Genomic DNA, 15,160 nt, shown 5'->3' on the forward strand with positions numbered 1-15,160 from the left:
CTCTTGTCTTGTACAGATGGCATTCATTTCCCATTGAGACAATTCAGCCTCTGCTCTTCCCCCAGCAGGGCTGAGGTGCCTGCCCCAGCCCCCGTTCCCCAATCCCAGCACCCATCCCCCAACCCCAGCAACCTCTTCTACTCTGGGCAGAGCACAGAATGGGTAAAAGGGAGGAACCTCCAGGAAAACATCTAAACTCTAGAAGGTGCCCCAGCCACTTCTCACACTGCTGGTGTAAAGATGTAAAGATGTTGACAAAAGATCTCACTCCCTTCTATTCCCCCAATGCATGCAGACACCAGCAGATGCAGAGAGAGAGGTTCACAAACTGGATCCACAAAAACACGTTTTAAATGTGCGAGTCTTTAATTTTAAAAAATATACACAGAAGAAGCCATGTGTTTTACATAGGAATACACACATTAACAAAGCATTTCTTATAGTTTCCCAAAACTCTACTTTATCAGTCCCAAATTTATAAATTAAATATCAGTTTTTAAGTTAAAGTGAAATCCCTGAAACTACTGAATATGTTAGACATCCTCCTCCCCACCAAATCAAATAAGCAGAGTATCAGTCTGATTTGTTAAATAAGGTTTATTGTTATCTTTATTGCCTATAATCTAGAAGATGCAATTTTATTGTGCCTTTGCAAACAGGATACATCTCTTAAAAAACTGATCAAAAATTTCCATACATATAGCTCTATATGATAGATTACAGTGCAGCACTATTCATAATTATAGGAACACCATAGAACCCAGGAGCACGGGTGGGTAAGCCAAAGGAACACGATCCTGAGCCATCTGAGCAAGATGAAGATCTGACGAATCCTTAGTGAAGGCTAGAAAACATGGTGAGGAGATACATGCACACTGCAGGCATGAGGAAAGCACGGCCAACAGCAGTCGCTTGCTAGCTTCAAGGGTTATGATGAATTTCCACACATGCACACTCACTCACAGTCCTGTTTCCTTCTGCTTCCCTCCCATACCCAGTACATTCACTCCAGCCCCTTCCCAAAAGCAATGTCAGGCACTAAATCCCGCAGACCCCCACCTGCCTGGCTGTGAGTAGTTTAAGACTGCTTAGAAGTGTAGGTGTCCAGCCATGCCATGGAGCGGAGCATGTGCTGTGTGCGTGCGAGTCTAGCCGCTTTTGCCTCTTTGGAATTAAATGAAGCATATGCCTGCTACAGCTTTAAAATGCCTTAAAAACAAAACTTTCTCTTGCTACATCTTAAAGTAAAATCAACAGTGAAAAATTCACCCTAAAACTAATTGCTTCATCTGTTACTAAAATACATTTGCCACTGTTTTTGGTATCTACTCAATTGTAATTCAGTATGAAAATCATGAAGCCTGTACCTGTTCATGGTAAACACGTGTACACACAGTAGCACACACAACTGTCAGCTGGCACGCTTATCAAACACCAAGCCTTGTATGTGATTCTTGCTATGTTTCCTCTGTGTGTTCCCCAAGACCACAGTATTCTAGTGTTACCAAAGATAATATACAGATAGTTCAATGGTGAAAAGTATTTGGTTTGTCTTCACCGTATACATCCTGGAGATAAACCAAAACAAACCACACCTCCATACCTTCCCTGAAGATAACCTGAGTTGGCTGACGAAACAGACAACACAGGCTGTCAGTCCACTGCATGAGGGTTGTGCTGGGAAACCAGAGGACTAGTGTAGTCTACCAGCAGCTTCTACTGGGCAGACAAACCAAGAGCTCTTGGCTTTGAGAGCCACTGTCCCAAAGGCTGACAGCACTGAGGTGGACACAACACAGCATAAACAGGAATCTGAGCTGCACAGCCTGTGGGATGGGCGACCTAGAGAAGAAGATTGGGGGGATTCTCATCCCCTCATGATTTGGTGTGGGTTTAATGTATCCCTACACATTAGCTGTTGTGGAAAGAGTAAAACGAAAATTTTACTTAATAACTTTCTTATTTTCAATCAAATGCTTACATACTCACAAAATACACACTCTATGAATATGAGGTGGCTCTTTTTCTTCAAACTTTTAAAAATAAAGAGGCACCAATACCCGTTCATTTATGTATTAAAAGTCTCATATAATCATCAATAAAACAGAAATGGCATCTGTGATGATCACACAAAGGAGAAGAGAAAAGATCAATGACAACTTTAGCCACTGTGGAGAGGCTCTGGCTCCACCAGATTCTAAAGGTTTTGTTGGTTTAGCAGAGTCCTAAGGCAGCCTTGTCCACAACCAGAAAAAGGAAGCAGCTCTCAAAGAAGCCATGGCGTGGCTGTTTCCAATGCCTGTCATCTGTGTGACCGACAGTCTTCCGCTAACATCACGTTTTCTAACAAGGCATCCTCCTGCATGCAAGCTTGAGCATGACACCGTGATGGCATGGGTCTAGAGTACAAGGACCCCAATATTGTACTTCAGCATCTTTGGTCAAGGTCTGTCTTCTTTGAATCCACTTCTGCTAGTCAGTCTCTTACAGATAAAGCACACACATTTAAAGAAGAGCCTAAGACCTCCTTTCCATGGTAAATTTTAAGATCAAGTTTCAGTTTTGGGCCTTTGTCCTGCCCGCCCACTGGGACTATAAGGCCTTACAGAGGAAGCTGTAGGGTCAAACACTTGTTAAAGCTCATTCTTTTTAAAGTTTCATGAGCTTCACAAGAGACTGTCAAAGAGATGCCCGGCACCAGGAGGACCAGGCAGAGCCCTCGTCCTTAAAATGGCCTGAGCCAATTGTGTGAAGGGTCTTACTTCCAAAACCACTTTCCACCAACCTCAAGAGCATGTGTGTATCACATAAACTTCATGTGAAGTCTAAATGTCATGTAGATGCTTGAGGTGGGAAGATAAGAATAAGTTATTGGGGGGATGGGAGGAGAAGGAAACCTAAAAACTAAATTTGGCTTAGGAATAACAAAGTTAAAAAAAAAAGCCTGACACTCTAGAATTTAATTCAAAGGAAAAAATACCCATAGTAAACGAGTTCACATCCTGCCTCCCTCCCTCCACAGGATCTTGCCTGGCCCTTTCTCTTGCAGGCTAGAGGCACCTCTGTTCTTTCCCTGCTTCATGGGGCCTGAGGGACTTTACAGAGCATCCTGACAGTGAGTGATGCACAAGTCATTGTGAGCCAGGCTTGGGTTTGAACAAAGCATGCACTCTAAGCTGGACCAATCTTGACCCAGGTAACCTACACAGTACACAATAGCCATCACCATGAAACTGACCATGTGGTCATTTCTTGGGTTTTTCTGCAATACTTCTTCCTTCTTTCACAAGCAAATACCAGCTCTCCTAGGCAAACATTTCAGGAGAGACCATCCAGGCTAGCATACCACTGTGAATGCTGGAAATTTCTGATTAACTTAGCACCAAAGCTGTTATCCCCATTCCCTTAAACAGAGTCCATCGTAGTTTAAAATAAGAGTCTCATTTCTTGTTGCTTCTGTGTTTATGGTTTTTCATTTTCTTATGACAGTTTTCATATGTTGGTGTTCAGATCTACATCAGATGAAATAAGGTTGTGAGTTATTTGGTGATTTCCACACAGCACTCTTCTCAAGATGAAGTATTTCATGGGTTTAAGTCAGAATTATGTCCACAGAAGTCTTTTCCATGTAATTAGTTCCTCATACAGAGAATAACTCTTACACATGGCTCTTTATGGGCAGTGCATTAAATGAAGAGACCTCACAAAAGAAAAGATCATTATCTGTAGCCATTTGAGCAATATACAGGTTCACAGTCAATGAGATGAGACACTGCAGAAGAGAGGCATGAACAATATACTAATTAAACACAAACGAGCAGTAAACAAGGTCCATAACAGAAAGTTGCTAGTGTCTACCCTTAAGGACCTGAAGTGGTGAGATTGGCAACTGCATTTAGAATGGAACATGCTTCTTCCCTTCCACATACGCAATGTTTGATGCTGGTGCACATACTTGCATACACATGCATAACACTGCGCATCTGTGATGATAAACTACCGCAATACTCAGCCAAGTCTTAAAGGCAGATTTCAAAGGACAGTGTGCTAAGACTGTGAAACCATATATCAAATAGTAACACCCTAACTTCAGAATTCCATTTATTAAAAAGCACCTCTTGGTAACAAAAGCAAAACAAACAAACAACAACAAAAACCCAGTAATATCTATTTCATTCTCACATTAGCCTGCTAAATTCATGATGGGATTTTTAAACAGGCAGACTGCCAGGCTACAGAAAGAACTCAGAACTCAATGCAGGTGTGCTGACTCTGAAGCAGGAGCTGGGGCAGAGTAAAACATCAAAAGCTATGCAAATTTGGAATTCACCACAGCTTTCTTCCTTAGGCCGAAAAAGAAAAACAAAACAATAACAAAAAAGCAAATTCGTTTTATAACCAAACTCCTATGAAGACTTTTCATTTAATTATGTATACATGAGAAGAAAGAAAGTTCTTCCACAAACACTCTCAAGCTTACAATTATCAAGAAAATGTCAGAATTTGTAAAAGCAGGAGGAATATTAAACACATGTCAGGAAGGTCAACTTCTGTTTCTGCTTTTAAGTAAAAAAAAATCACCATATAGTAAGTACAAAAACCTGCACTGAATGACAACTGCTGGTGTGTTTACTTGATCAGAAACGAAGACCAAGAGTGAATAAAGCCCTGTGTAATACCCATCTGGAGCACGCCCTCCGTGTACACGAGCGAGCTGGCAGCTTCTGGAGCATAGCTTATGAATAGGCAGTCCTTGGACAGCTGCAGTCAATGAATACTCTTGTCTCGAGTGTACCCTTAATTCAGTTTCACTTACAAATTGCAAACAAACTCATTCTTCAGAAAAATATCTGTTTGGCATCTCCTGGACTCTGTTCCATTGGGCAATATGGACACTTTAATCTAAATAGAAGACAGAAAAGATTGAGACAATAAATAACATCAGCCCTGCGCACAGGTATAGAGCACATTCTAACAACCCACACCTACAGCATGTACAGAAGCAGAGCGTAGGTGTTTGCTTTGCCTGGAGGACTAACTATGCTCTAAACAGAACTGTCAGCCAGGCTTTGAAGGGTCACAGAAAACAACACAGAAGTCAGATCTTAACCAGAAAGCCTCTTTGATATTTAGTAATTGGAGAAAAATGTTTTACAGGTAAAATAAAGACAACTTCTTGAAAATAATTCCTGAGTTTAAGAAGTAATCTAATCTCCATCCACCAAGGTTTACGGTGTACCTGTCCTTAAATGAATTTCAAATCTATTCAAGGACAGCAAATCTGTTGTGAGCTATCAGTCTGCATAAAGGACAGCCCACATGCGTTTCAGTGACCACAATCACCACCAATCTGCACTGCCAGGGTTTCTGTGTGGTCTGGGAAGGGTATAAACAGTTTCTTTCAAGCAACAGACCTCCCAGGAAAGGGCCTTCCCACAATGGGGCCAGAACCAACCTGAGTCAAGACCCCTCCAACTGCCTAAGTTAGAATACCTTGGAGATCTGTTTTGTTTTAAATTGGGCTCACTGTCTGTAAAATTACAAATGTCTATGAGCTTTGAACCATGATTACACTGGTAGCAATTATCACATGTGGACAACACACTGGCACTGTATTCACCAAGAGGAAAATAGCTGAATAATCATATTTCCACACTGCAGAGTAATCTACATTGGGGGAGGGCAGCAAAAGTAGTTGAGACAATCTCATGTAGCTCAAGATGACCCTTCTAACTTGCTACATAGTTGGGATGACCTTGCACTCCGGGTCCTACCTCCACCACTCAAGTGCTGGGATTAGAAGCAAGCACCACCATGCCTGCTCATCCACAGCTTTAACATCATCATAACAAAGGGCTCTTTTTGCAACATATAAAAATAGCTCCACAATAAAGCCCTAAGTGAGAGAAGTGAAACAAAGAAGGGAGTAGGACATGCATAGTAACTACACTTAAAGCCTGGAGGGAAGGGCACACAAGGATTAGAGAACATTTACAAGTCTATTTACCAAATTTAGACTGCAGGTTAAACTAACCAAAGAGATTAGACATAACCCACTTTCTATGACTAGTTAAGAAAACTCATTTCTCAGTGTAGTTATGGCTAAGCACAGTGTTACACACTAATCCCAGTACTCAGACAAATGTCCGAGATCGAGGCTGGCCTACTCTACAGATCAGCCATGGCTATACAAAGAAACCCTGGGGGGTTGGGGAACCAACCAAATATATAAAAGATTTTGGATGCATTCATTTATCCTTATTACATCTTACTTCCTACAAGACAGATCTATTTAATATTTAAGAAGTCTGACACTTACTTGCTACCATTAAACATTTTATTCAGGGCATCTCTTGATATAATATGACCACAAACCAATTTCATGGGTGGGTTGTTATCTGTTGTTTGCTGACGAAGAATGGGACAGGCAAATATGGAATGATACCAGCACTTTTTACCAAGGTCCACTTCAATCTGTTCAAAAAAGAGAAATGCACAGAGGCTAGTTAAATCTTCATCTGCAAAACTACAACATTGCTTTTCAAACTGAATCTGGGGTCTGAGAAGATCAAACATGACGCTCAAAAGTTAAGTATCTTTTTTTGGTGGTACCAGGCAGCCTGGCCCAGCACTAAGCCATATCCCTGGCCTAAATACCTTGTAATTTCACCAGAACATATCCCAAGAGCAGAAGCAGACCCTGACTTCTGTAGAAATGCCTGGTTAGGTGATAAATTCAGTGCATCGACTCCTCCAAGGGCAATCTAAATAGAGCTGCCTTCTAGGTGACCAGATCTGAGTTTCCTCTGTAATTTGCATGACATGGTCCAGAGAAAACCCGAAGGAGGGATTTTTGTTTTGTTTTTTTTTTCCCCCAGTGCTAGAGTCCAAAGTGGAGGTTTGCATGTGACTAGGCAGGCTTTAATCCAGTACCCTACCTGCCACCATCACCTCTTGGTGCATGTTCCCCCCTTTTTTTGCTTTTGAGATAGGCTCTCTATAAGTTGTCCAGGCAGGCTTTGAATTTACAGTCTTCTTGCCTCAGCCTCCCAAATGTCTGGAATTACAGGCTTGTAATACCAATAACACTTAAGCTAAATCTCAGCAGGATTTTTGTCATTTGTTCACATTAAAAGCTCAAGGCATGATATCAACATTGTGTTTTTGCCACAAATAAATCCAATTATATAAAAGTTTGAAGTCATCTAGCAGACCAGCTGCTGTATACCAGAGTCTCCACCAATACATGGCCGGCCTGCCTGCCTGCCTGCCTGCCTGCCTGCCTGCCTGCCTGCCTGCCTGCCTGCCTGCCTGCCTGCCTGCCTGCCTTCCTCCCTCCCTCCCTCCCTCCCTTTTCTTTCTTCCCATCTACAACAGCTCCTGTACTAAAAGTCCATTACTGCCAGGCGTGGTGACACACACCTTTAGTCCCAGTAGAGAAAGGGGTTTTGAGTTTGAGGTCTCTTGTATCTGATGGATACAAGACAAAATGAGATCTACGGCAGCCAGTGACACACAGACTTAGTCAATTCATAAGGTTCTTTAAGGAAAACTGACAAAGGGGAAGGAATTCAGTGTGCACAAGGATCTGAGTCCAAACTACAATACTGAAAAAATGGTGGAACACACCTATAAAGCCAGTGCCCAAGAAGATCAGAGGAAACCCAAATTGGACTATATAGTTAGGGTATCCCCTGACTCCCCACTCCCCAAAAGAAAGGGAGGGGCGCACAAAAGCCAAAAGTACAACAAATCTTTCCTGAGGAAAGATTACCAACCCCTTCCTCTTGATACTCTCCCAGTCAGATGCACACTGTCAGCGGGGATCCTATAGATTCCTCTACGTCAGTGTGCATATGTCAAAGAAGCTCACAGAAAGATCATAAAACTGCCAGAAGCTTGGCATCTGCTTAAGAAACAGAGTTCTTTCATTTGCTCAAGCAGCAGCAGTAGAGTACAGTGTTGCTTATGCCCTGACCACATGTAGCACCAGGAAGGCACCTGTGCCTTTAGTCACAAACCACCCTCAGCAAGCTGCTCTAGTTGGTGCAACCAACTGACAGGCTTACAGCTGAAGGAACAAGCTAACTGCAGACAAATCTATGTGCAGGTGTGGGAAAAGAAGCTAATGTCAAAGGCTTATTAATTCAACCCTCCGGCATCTGTGACACAATTATCTCAGAAATGATAATTTCGGGTTAAAATCCTTCAAATCTATTTTCTTGTTTCATTTTTTTTAAGACAGTGTCTCAGTAAGAAAGAGGCCCTGATTGTCCTGGAACTTACTATGTAGGCCAGGCTGGGCTCAAACTCACAAACATCTTCCTGCCTCTCCCTTCTGAGAGCTAGAATTAAGTGTGTTCCATCACCTCCCTCTTACCTATTTTAATTTTAATTAGTTAACTGACATGTTTCCTTTTTAGAGTGGTGAGGAGACTAGGTCCAAAGCTTCAAGCCTGCCAGGCAATGGTCTTCCACTGAGCTATATCCAACCTTACTGTTCACTCATGTTATGTGCATCAAAACAAAAACAAACAAAAAACCATGCTGAATAGCTGTAATAGTGTTTTCTGGTTAAATGGCATGATGAGTACTTTGAAAACACCTTCTAGGGCAAGAAAGGTAAATAAATTGTCAATTGAACTCACAGGTAATTCGTCTTTCTGGTTCCAAACTCCAGTACACTGCCTCTGTTCAATCACAGCTTTGATGTTAATTAGTGCAGGCAGCGCCACACAACCTGCTGAGAAACTGAGGGCAAAAAAGGGAAGCATTAGTGCCAACCCCAGGGATGCTAACCTTACAGCACAGTGCCAACCCCAGGGATGCTAACCCTAAAGTACAGTGCCAACCCCAGGGATGCTAACCCTAAAGCACAGTGCCAACCCCAGGGATGCTAACCTTACAGCACAGTGCCAACCCCAGGGATGCTAACCCTAAAGCACAGTGCCAACCCCAGGGATGCTAACCCTAAAGCACAGTGCCAACCCCAGGGATGCTAACCCTAAAGCACAGTGCCAACCCCAGGGATGTTAACCCTAAAGCACAGTGCCAACCCCAGGGATGCTAACCCTAAAGCACAGTGCCTACCCCAGGGATGCTAACCTTACAGCACAGTGCCTACCCCAGGGATGCTAACCCTAAAGCACAGTGCCTACCCCAGGGATGCTAACCCTAAAGCACAGTGCCTACCCCAGGGATGCTAACCTTATAGCACAGTGCCTGCCCCAGGGATGCTAACCTTACAGCACAGTGCCTATCCCAGGGATGCTAACCCTAAAGCACAGTGCCTACCCCAGGGATGCTAACCTTACAGCACAGTGCCTACCCCAGGGATGCTAACCCTAAAGTACAGTGCCTAGCAAGTAGACAGGATGCAGAAAGAAAACTCAAAGAAAACTAACTCGTTTTTCTCCCCCATCCTCCCAGTCCCAGTCTTCAGCTCTATTTCCTATAATTACTAATATAATTCCCTTTGCAAATAAAACATAAAACTTTAGTGCTACCACATAACCCTAGCCAGTGTGGGAGAAATGAAAAAAAGGAGAAAGCTTTGAAAAGATTGTTTTTTGATAGGACATTTAATTTCCACTTAATTCCTCATAATTTAAAAAAAAAATGGCTTGCTTATCAGAAGAGAGGTAGCTCTGGCATTCTGTGCTGAAAGGGAAGAGCCATCATTATGAGCACAAATCTCATTAGGTCAAGGAGGGCTGAGGAAGTGTGAGGCCTAAATGCCAGTGTGCCCCCAAACACAGTTGTCTGTGCTGTAACATTTACAGGGCAAGAAATTCTTCTGAGCCTGTCTCCTCTTCGAGTATGATTACGGAAGGTTATATGAATTAAACATTCCAAAGTTTTCCCTCCAGTTTACAATATTTTTTTAAACTACAATGTCTTCACCAGTCTCATTAGAAAGAGCTTTACAAGCTCAGAACCAAAACTTAACTTTAGTTTAAAATCTTGACCTTTATCATTGTATAGAAAGATACACAAACTTGCTTCCTTTAATGTGACAAGCTTACTTCATTCACTTAGAAAAGTAAGTGTCAAAACCCAGAATGTGAATAAACTGTGGTTTAGTTTTCATAGATTAGATCACTTAATGTTAGAAATTAAAACGTACTGATTGATTCATTTAAAATCACAATAAACACAATAAGCTGGAGTGTCTGTGGCAAATTAGTTGAAGTAAAAACTATCCTGTAACAAGACAGTTCATAACTCAGCACACAGGAGCTTTGTCTGACAAGCATCATGCTGTGGCATGAAACTAAACGCTTTATGCAAGTGCCCTATTGTGTCAGAGAGAGAATGTTAAAAAGATGCAGACCCAAATATCAGCATAAATCAAGTCTCTACTGCCTACCCAAAGTACTGCAGAGCTCAGCAGGCGTCTCCTAGGCAGCCAGTGTGGTAGGGAGGAGTTGCTGCACATACCTGCTGAGGCTGGCATCAATGTCCCCACAACACAGACCCTGGCATTTAACTTACTTCTGTTTCTGCATCATCTGTGCAAATGTCAGCAGTGGAAAGGGTTTTCGGACTCCCTGTTTCCCAGGTCGCATTTGGAGAAACACTGATCTAAACCGTGTCACTGCCATCTGTGGCAAGCACTTGAAGTACCAACTATACGTGTCTCCAGAAAGACAACACAATCTACTGGTTTAACCATAAAGGCAACAGGAAAAGCTGCCCAGTACAGTGCCCATTTCAGAGTACCTAGGGCCCATTACTACACCTGACGCTGAGAGGAGACTCCACGGAGAGCCCTAGGAGGGCACAAGCATCCCGTGTAAAGATGTCACAGATGTCAGCCCACTGGTTTGCATCAAGTAGGTGAACATATGGTGAGTTTTCAATCCCTTGTCTCAGGTACACAAGGCTTCCCATCAATACCTGAATGTCTGAAAGAAAAAGCACCAGCAAAATGAAGGTGTTCACATATGTCTGAAACAGTATTTACTTGTGAATAGGTTGAGAAAGCTAAGAACATCTCCATCCCATATGACATACTCTAAAACAATGTAAACATTCTGGTCGCAAAGTGTGATCGCAAGTCCTCCTCCTTAATTACAGACACAGCATAGAGAGGACGAGAAAAGGAAAGCACTGAAAATAGTGAACTTAACTTCTTAGTCTGACACTGACGTATCTGTTTGGTGATTAAGTAGCCACTCCGACACATGTGTGGCAGCAGCACGTGGTGAGAGGGGAGTAGCCAAAGAGAAAGTCATACCTTGGTCTTGTCAGAGTCCTTACATTAAGGAGTCCCTAACTGCCAGTTATCCCAATAGTTTTAGTTATTAGCAAATATGTATGAAGGACACAAGGAGTGGATACTGGAGTGGATACTGGCTCGCCCCAAACACTAAAGATCTCTACCTCAACCATGCCGGTGGTGCTCATCTGTACTCCTAGCACTCTGGGAGGCTGACCTAAGAGGATTACAAGTTTGAGACCAGCCTGGGCTATACACAGAGACCGTTTCAACTCCCTGTACTCTCCCCACCTTGCCTATGCTCCCTCCCCAAAGTACAAAGGAAAAACATCAAACATCGGTCTGACTCCAGACTCACCCTTTTGATGATTTAGAGCAAACGGCTGGAAATTTTTCGCATATTGTAAGGCTTCTCGCTGATTTGTAGTTCCACCCATTAACAAGCTAATAAAATACAGTCGGTGTAGTTTAAATTCCAAGGAGCTGTTTTGGGCTATGAGCATTTCTCGGTTTGATACTGCCCACCTACAGCAACAGAAAAGGTTTTAAGGGTAATCGAGGGCATGAGTAAGAGGCTTTAAAAACTGGTTGACATCTAGCATGAGAAAAGAGGGTCTAGTGTGCCCTCTTGTGGGAGGTTGTGGAAACATCAACCATCAGGAGATGCAAACACAAAGGAAATCATAAGAAGTTAGATAATTATTTCTTCAATAAGGTATTACAGTATAATGGCTCTGGTACATCACATGATACACTTGGATTTAAAGAGGACCACACTCTCTAGTGTAAGCCTTGAGATTCAAACCTAAATCACTTAGAATCACCCTTCTTCCTATTAAGCAAGCATATTTGTAAATAAACCAAAATTCTGAAGGAGAGTCTCTTATTTTTTAAATTACACTCTCCCATTTATTATGCTTTCATTCTATACTAACATTATCCTTCATGTGGAGGTCAAGAGGACAGCCCATGATGTCAGTTCTTTCCTCCCACCATGGGATGGTGGTGAGGCTTGGTGCAAGCACCTTTACCTGATACACTAGTTCACCATGGGCCTGGAATCTCTTATTTCTAAATTCTAAACCTTGGTCGGACTTTATGCTACTCACTTTAGTATTAAGAACCAGCAAACATAGAGGCTGTAGATACAGCTCAGCGATGGAGTGTTTGTTTACACAAATAAAAGGGCTCTGGGTTCAACCCACAGCACTGCAACAACAAGAATACACAAAAGAAACAAAATCAGAAACCAAAGAGATTTCTCAAGGTTCTTGCGGTCTTTAAGACTGACGTGTGTGTGTGTGTGTGTCTGTGTGTGTGTGTGTGTGTGTGTCCCCATACATTATGCATGTGTGCATGTCAGGTGCCCTTGGAGGCCAAAGGAGGGCACTGGAGCTCCTAGAACTGGAGTTATAGTTTTGATCTGTCTCGAGTGCTAGGAACTAAGCCCAGGTCTTCTGGAAGAGCAACAAGTGCTCACCACTAAGTCCCAGTACTTTCAGGGAAAAAAAAAAAAAGCATACATGCTCACTGTGCTACACATGACAAAGGGATTTGTATAGATATAATGTCACAGAGGGAAATAATAATGCTCTCTTCTGAAACTCCAAAGTGCCATGAGTGATCAGGCAGCAGCTGCACAAGGAGGGACTGACCATTCATCTTTAACTGGGACTGCCATGTCATAAAAACAGATGTGCACCTCAGATGAGCTGTTAAAGCCAAAGTTTACAAAGGTGAGAAGGAAGCTTCATTCTGATAAATATTCAACTATAAAATCTACCCTTTAATTGACCTTTACTTGGACATGTTTCAGCTAACCCAATTCACCAAGGACCTGGAACAGGAACCAGGTATGAATATAAAATGTGAGCAACTGTGCTGGGAATAGAGTTTGGTGGCAGAGCGCTTGCCCAGCATACACAAGGCCTCTGGTTTGATCCCTAGCATATGGGGTAGGGAGGACAAAATAAAGGTGACATAAAATCTGAGTAACTTTTATTCCACTGTACTTACTAGCTAGTACCTTCCCGCCGGCACTCTTATCCCTACCGTTAACTTTCTCAAGTCACCTAACACTAATAAATGAATGACAATTTTGAGTGGATGAAACAAAAACAAAAAGCAAAACAAAATAAACAAAAAAACCCAACAATGCTTTTCCAGATCCCCGACCTGAGATTACAGTCTTCTCCCAATGATCCAACCAACTTTTAACATTTAGGCTGCACATTAAGGAAATTTGAATTTTTATAAAAGTAAAGGCTTTTATCCAAAGCAGAAGTAAATGTGTCAAGCAAGTACACTTACCCTCTTTACTTTGTGACATGATGGCATCATCTTTAAAGTTCATGCTAAAGAATCAGCAAGACGGGAAACATGCATATGTTTTGATTTTCTGAGACTGGGTGCTTATACTTATTTCCCAGCTACAGTGATGACTTGCGCTGCAGGGTTCTCTGTGTATATGCCCAAGAATGACTTTAGGCTTTAAGGAAGTTCAGATTTCGTGTTGGAGTACGCACGGTTCTCCTGGACACAGGCAGCCAAGGGCTGGTCAACTTACTGCTCACAGTTCAACCCAAACTGAAAGACAGAAGCCGCTCTGCCTCGGTTCACTTTACACCACAGCTTCCTGTAGGCTGAGGGCACAGATCAGCATCCCTTTGCTGTTGTCAAAGGACAACTCTTTAGCCACTGCATTCTCTAAATAAGAAACCTTTTAGGTCTCTCATAAACAGAACCTCCCCCCACAATAATGGTACTCAGTGACTAAGTCAGAAGTAGCCTACACTGACGCTCACAGCACAATTACAGCAGCATTGTACCCTGTGAAAAGGCTTGGTATATGTAAGGCTCTGCATATATAATTTCCATCACCCCTCAGATAATAACATGATTTCACTCACATGGTTAGCTCTCCCTCTCCTCTCCTAAATTTGCCACTTGAATGGGTGACTATTTCTGGTAACAATGAAAGAAAAATGCATCTGGCTAAGGCTCACAACCTGTACCACTATACCCTTCTCCAGCATGCTTTTTTAAAATAAAGACTTATTTATTTTTGCATATAATTACATTGCCACTCTCTTGGACCCACCAGAAGAGGACATCAAACTCTGTTACAGATGGTTGTGAGCCACCATGTGGTTTCTGGGAATTGAACTCAGGACCTCTGGAAGAGCAGCCAGTGAGTGCTCTTAACCGCTGAGCCGTCTCTCCCTTCCACCCCATTACAGACCTTCTCCAGCATGTTAGAGACTACAAATACCCTTCCCTTCTAGTATTCCTTGGGAAGACTTCTGACACCCTACTTTTTTTTTCCTTCTTGGGAATGATTAACAATACTCAGCCCTACAAGTATAAACTTAATGGGAAGTTATTAATAGTACAATCCAAATGTCTTTAAAATTCAAAGAAAGGCAAACACCACAAAATCAAAAGAGCTAACAACTTCCTAACATCACTGTGAAGATAAATGACCACTAACAGTTCATCCAACGGTATTATCAGCCCTCTTGGTGTGGACACAGTGTCTCTCTATCTCCTGGCCTTTCCTCCAACCCCTTCTTTGTGTCCTGCTGATCCAACCCACAACACTCTCAACCAAGGATCATACACCAGCACAATTAATTAGGATCCAGGCAGGGCAACATTAACCAAAGCATAGAACACCCACCAAAAAAGAGAGGACCAGATAACTACACCAAAAAAACACCTCAAATATCCTAACTGCAGACACCTAGATCCGAGTCCCAAAACACAAATATAAATAGTAAACATTTAGATTGTCCCTCCAGAAACAAACGAATCTACTGCAGGAGGCCCGAGAAATGAAATTTAACTGGCATACAAGAGAAGGGCTTCAAATTACCAAGCATAAGTATATTAGAAGAAGGTATGAATAAATACCTCAATGAAGACCATGAAAACACAAAC

The 15,160-nt window shown here is 42.4% G+C and overlaps 1 protein-coding gene across 3 annotated transcripts in view; it reads right to left on the reverse strand.

Moving 5' to 3' along the window:
- Positions 1–343: 343 nt before the first annotated feature.
- Positions 344–15,160, reverse strand: part of Rmnd5a (required for meiotic nuclear division 5 homolog A) — a 56,944-nt gene continuing 42,127 nt past the window's right edge. The window contains 6 exon segments of one of the 3 annotated variants that reach the window (NM_001427218.1): positions 344–3,772; positions 4,817–4,902; positions 6,320–6,474; positions 8,649–8,751; positions 10,742–10,907; positions 11,580–11,746. In NM_001427218.1, the coding sequence (NP_001414147.1) occupies positions 4,839–4,902; positions 6,320–6,474; positions 8,649–8,751; positions 10,742–10,907; positions 11,580–11,746 (655 nt within the window). In that variant the 3' untranslated portion in view covers positions 344–3,772; positions 4,817–4,838. 3 annotated transcript variants of the gene reach the window in all.

Source organism: Rattus norvegicus, chromosome 4, assembly GCF_021556685.1.
Source record: "Rattus norvegicus strain SHRSP/BbbUtx chromosome 4, alternate assembly SHRSP_T2T, whole genome shotgun sequence".
NCBI lineage: Eukaryota > Metazoa > Chordata > Mammalia > Rodentia > Muridae > Rattus > Rattus norvegicus.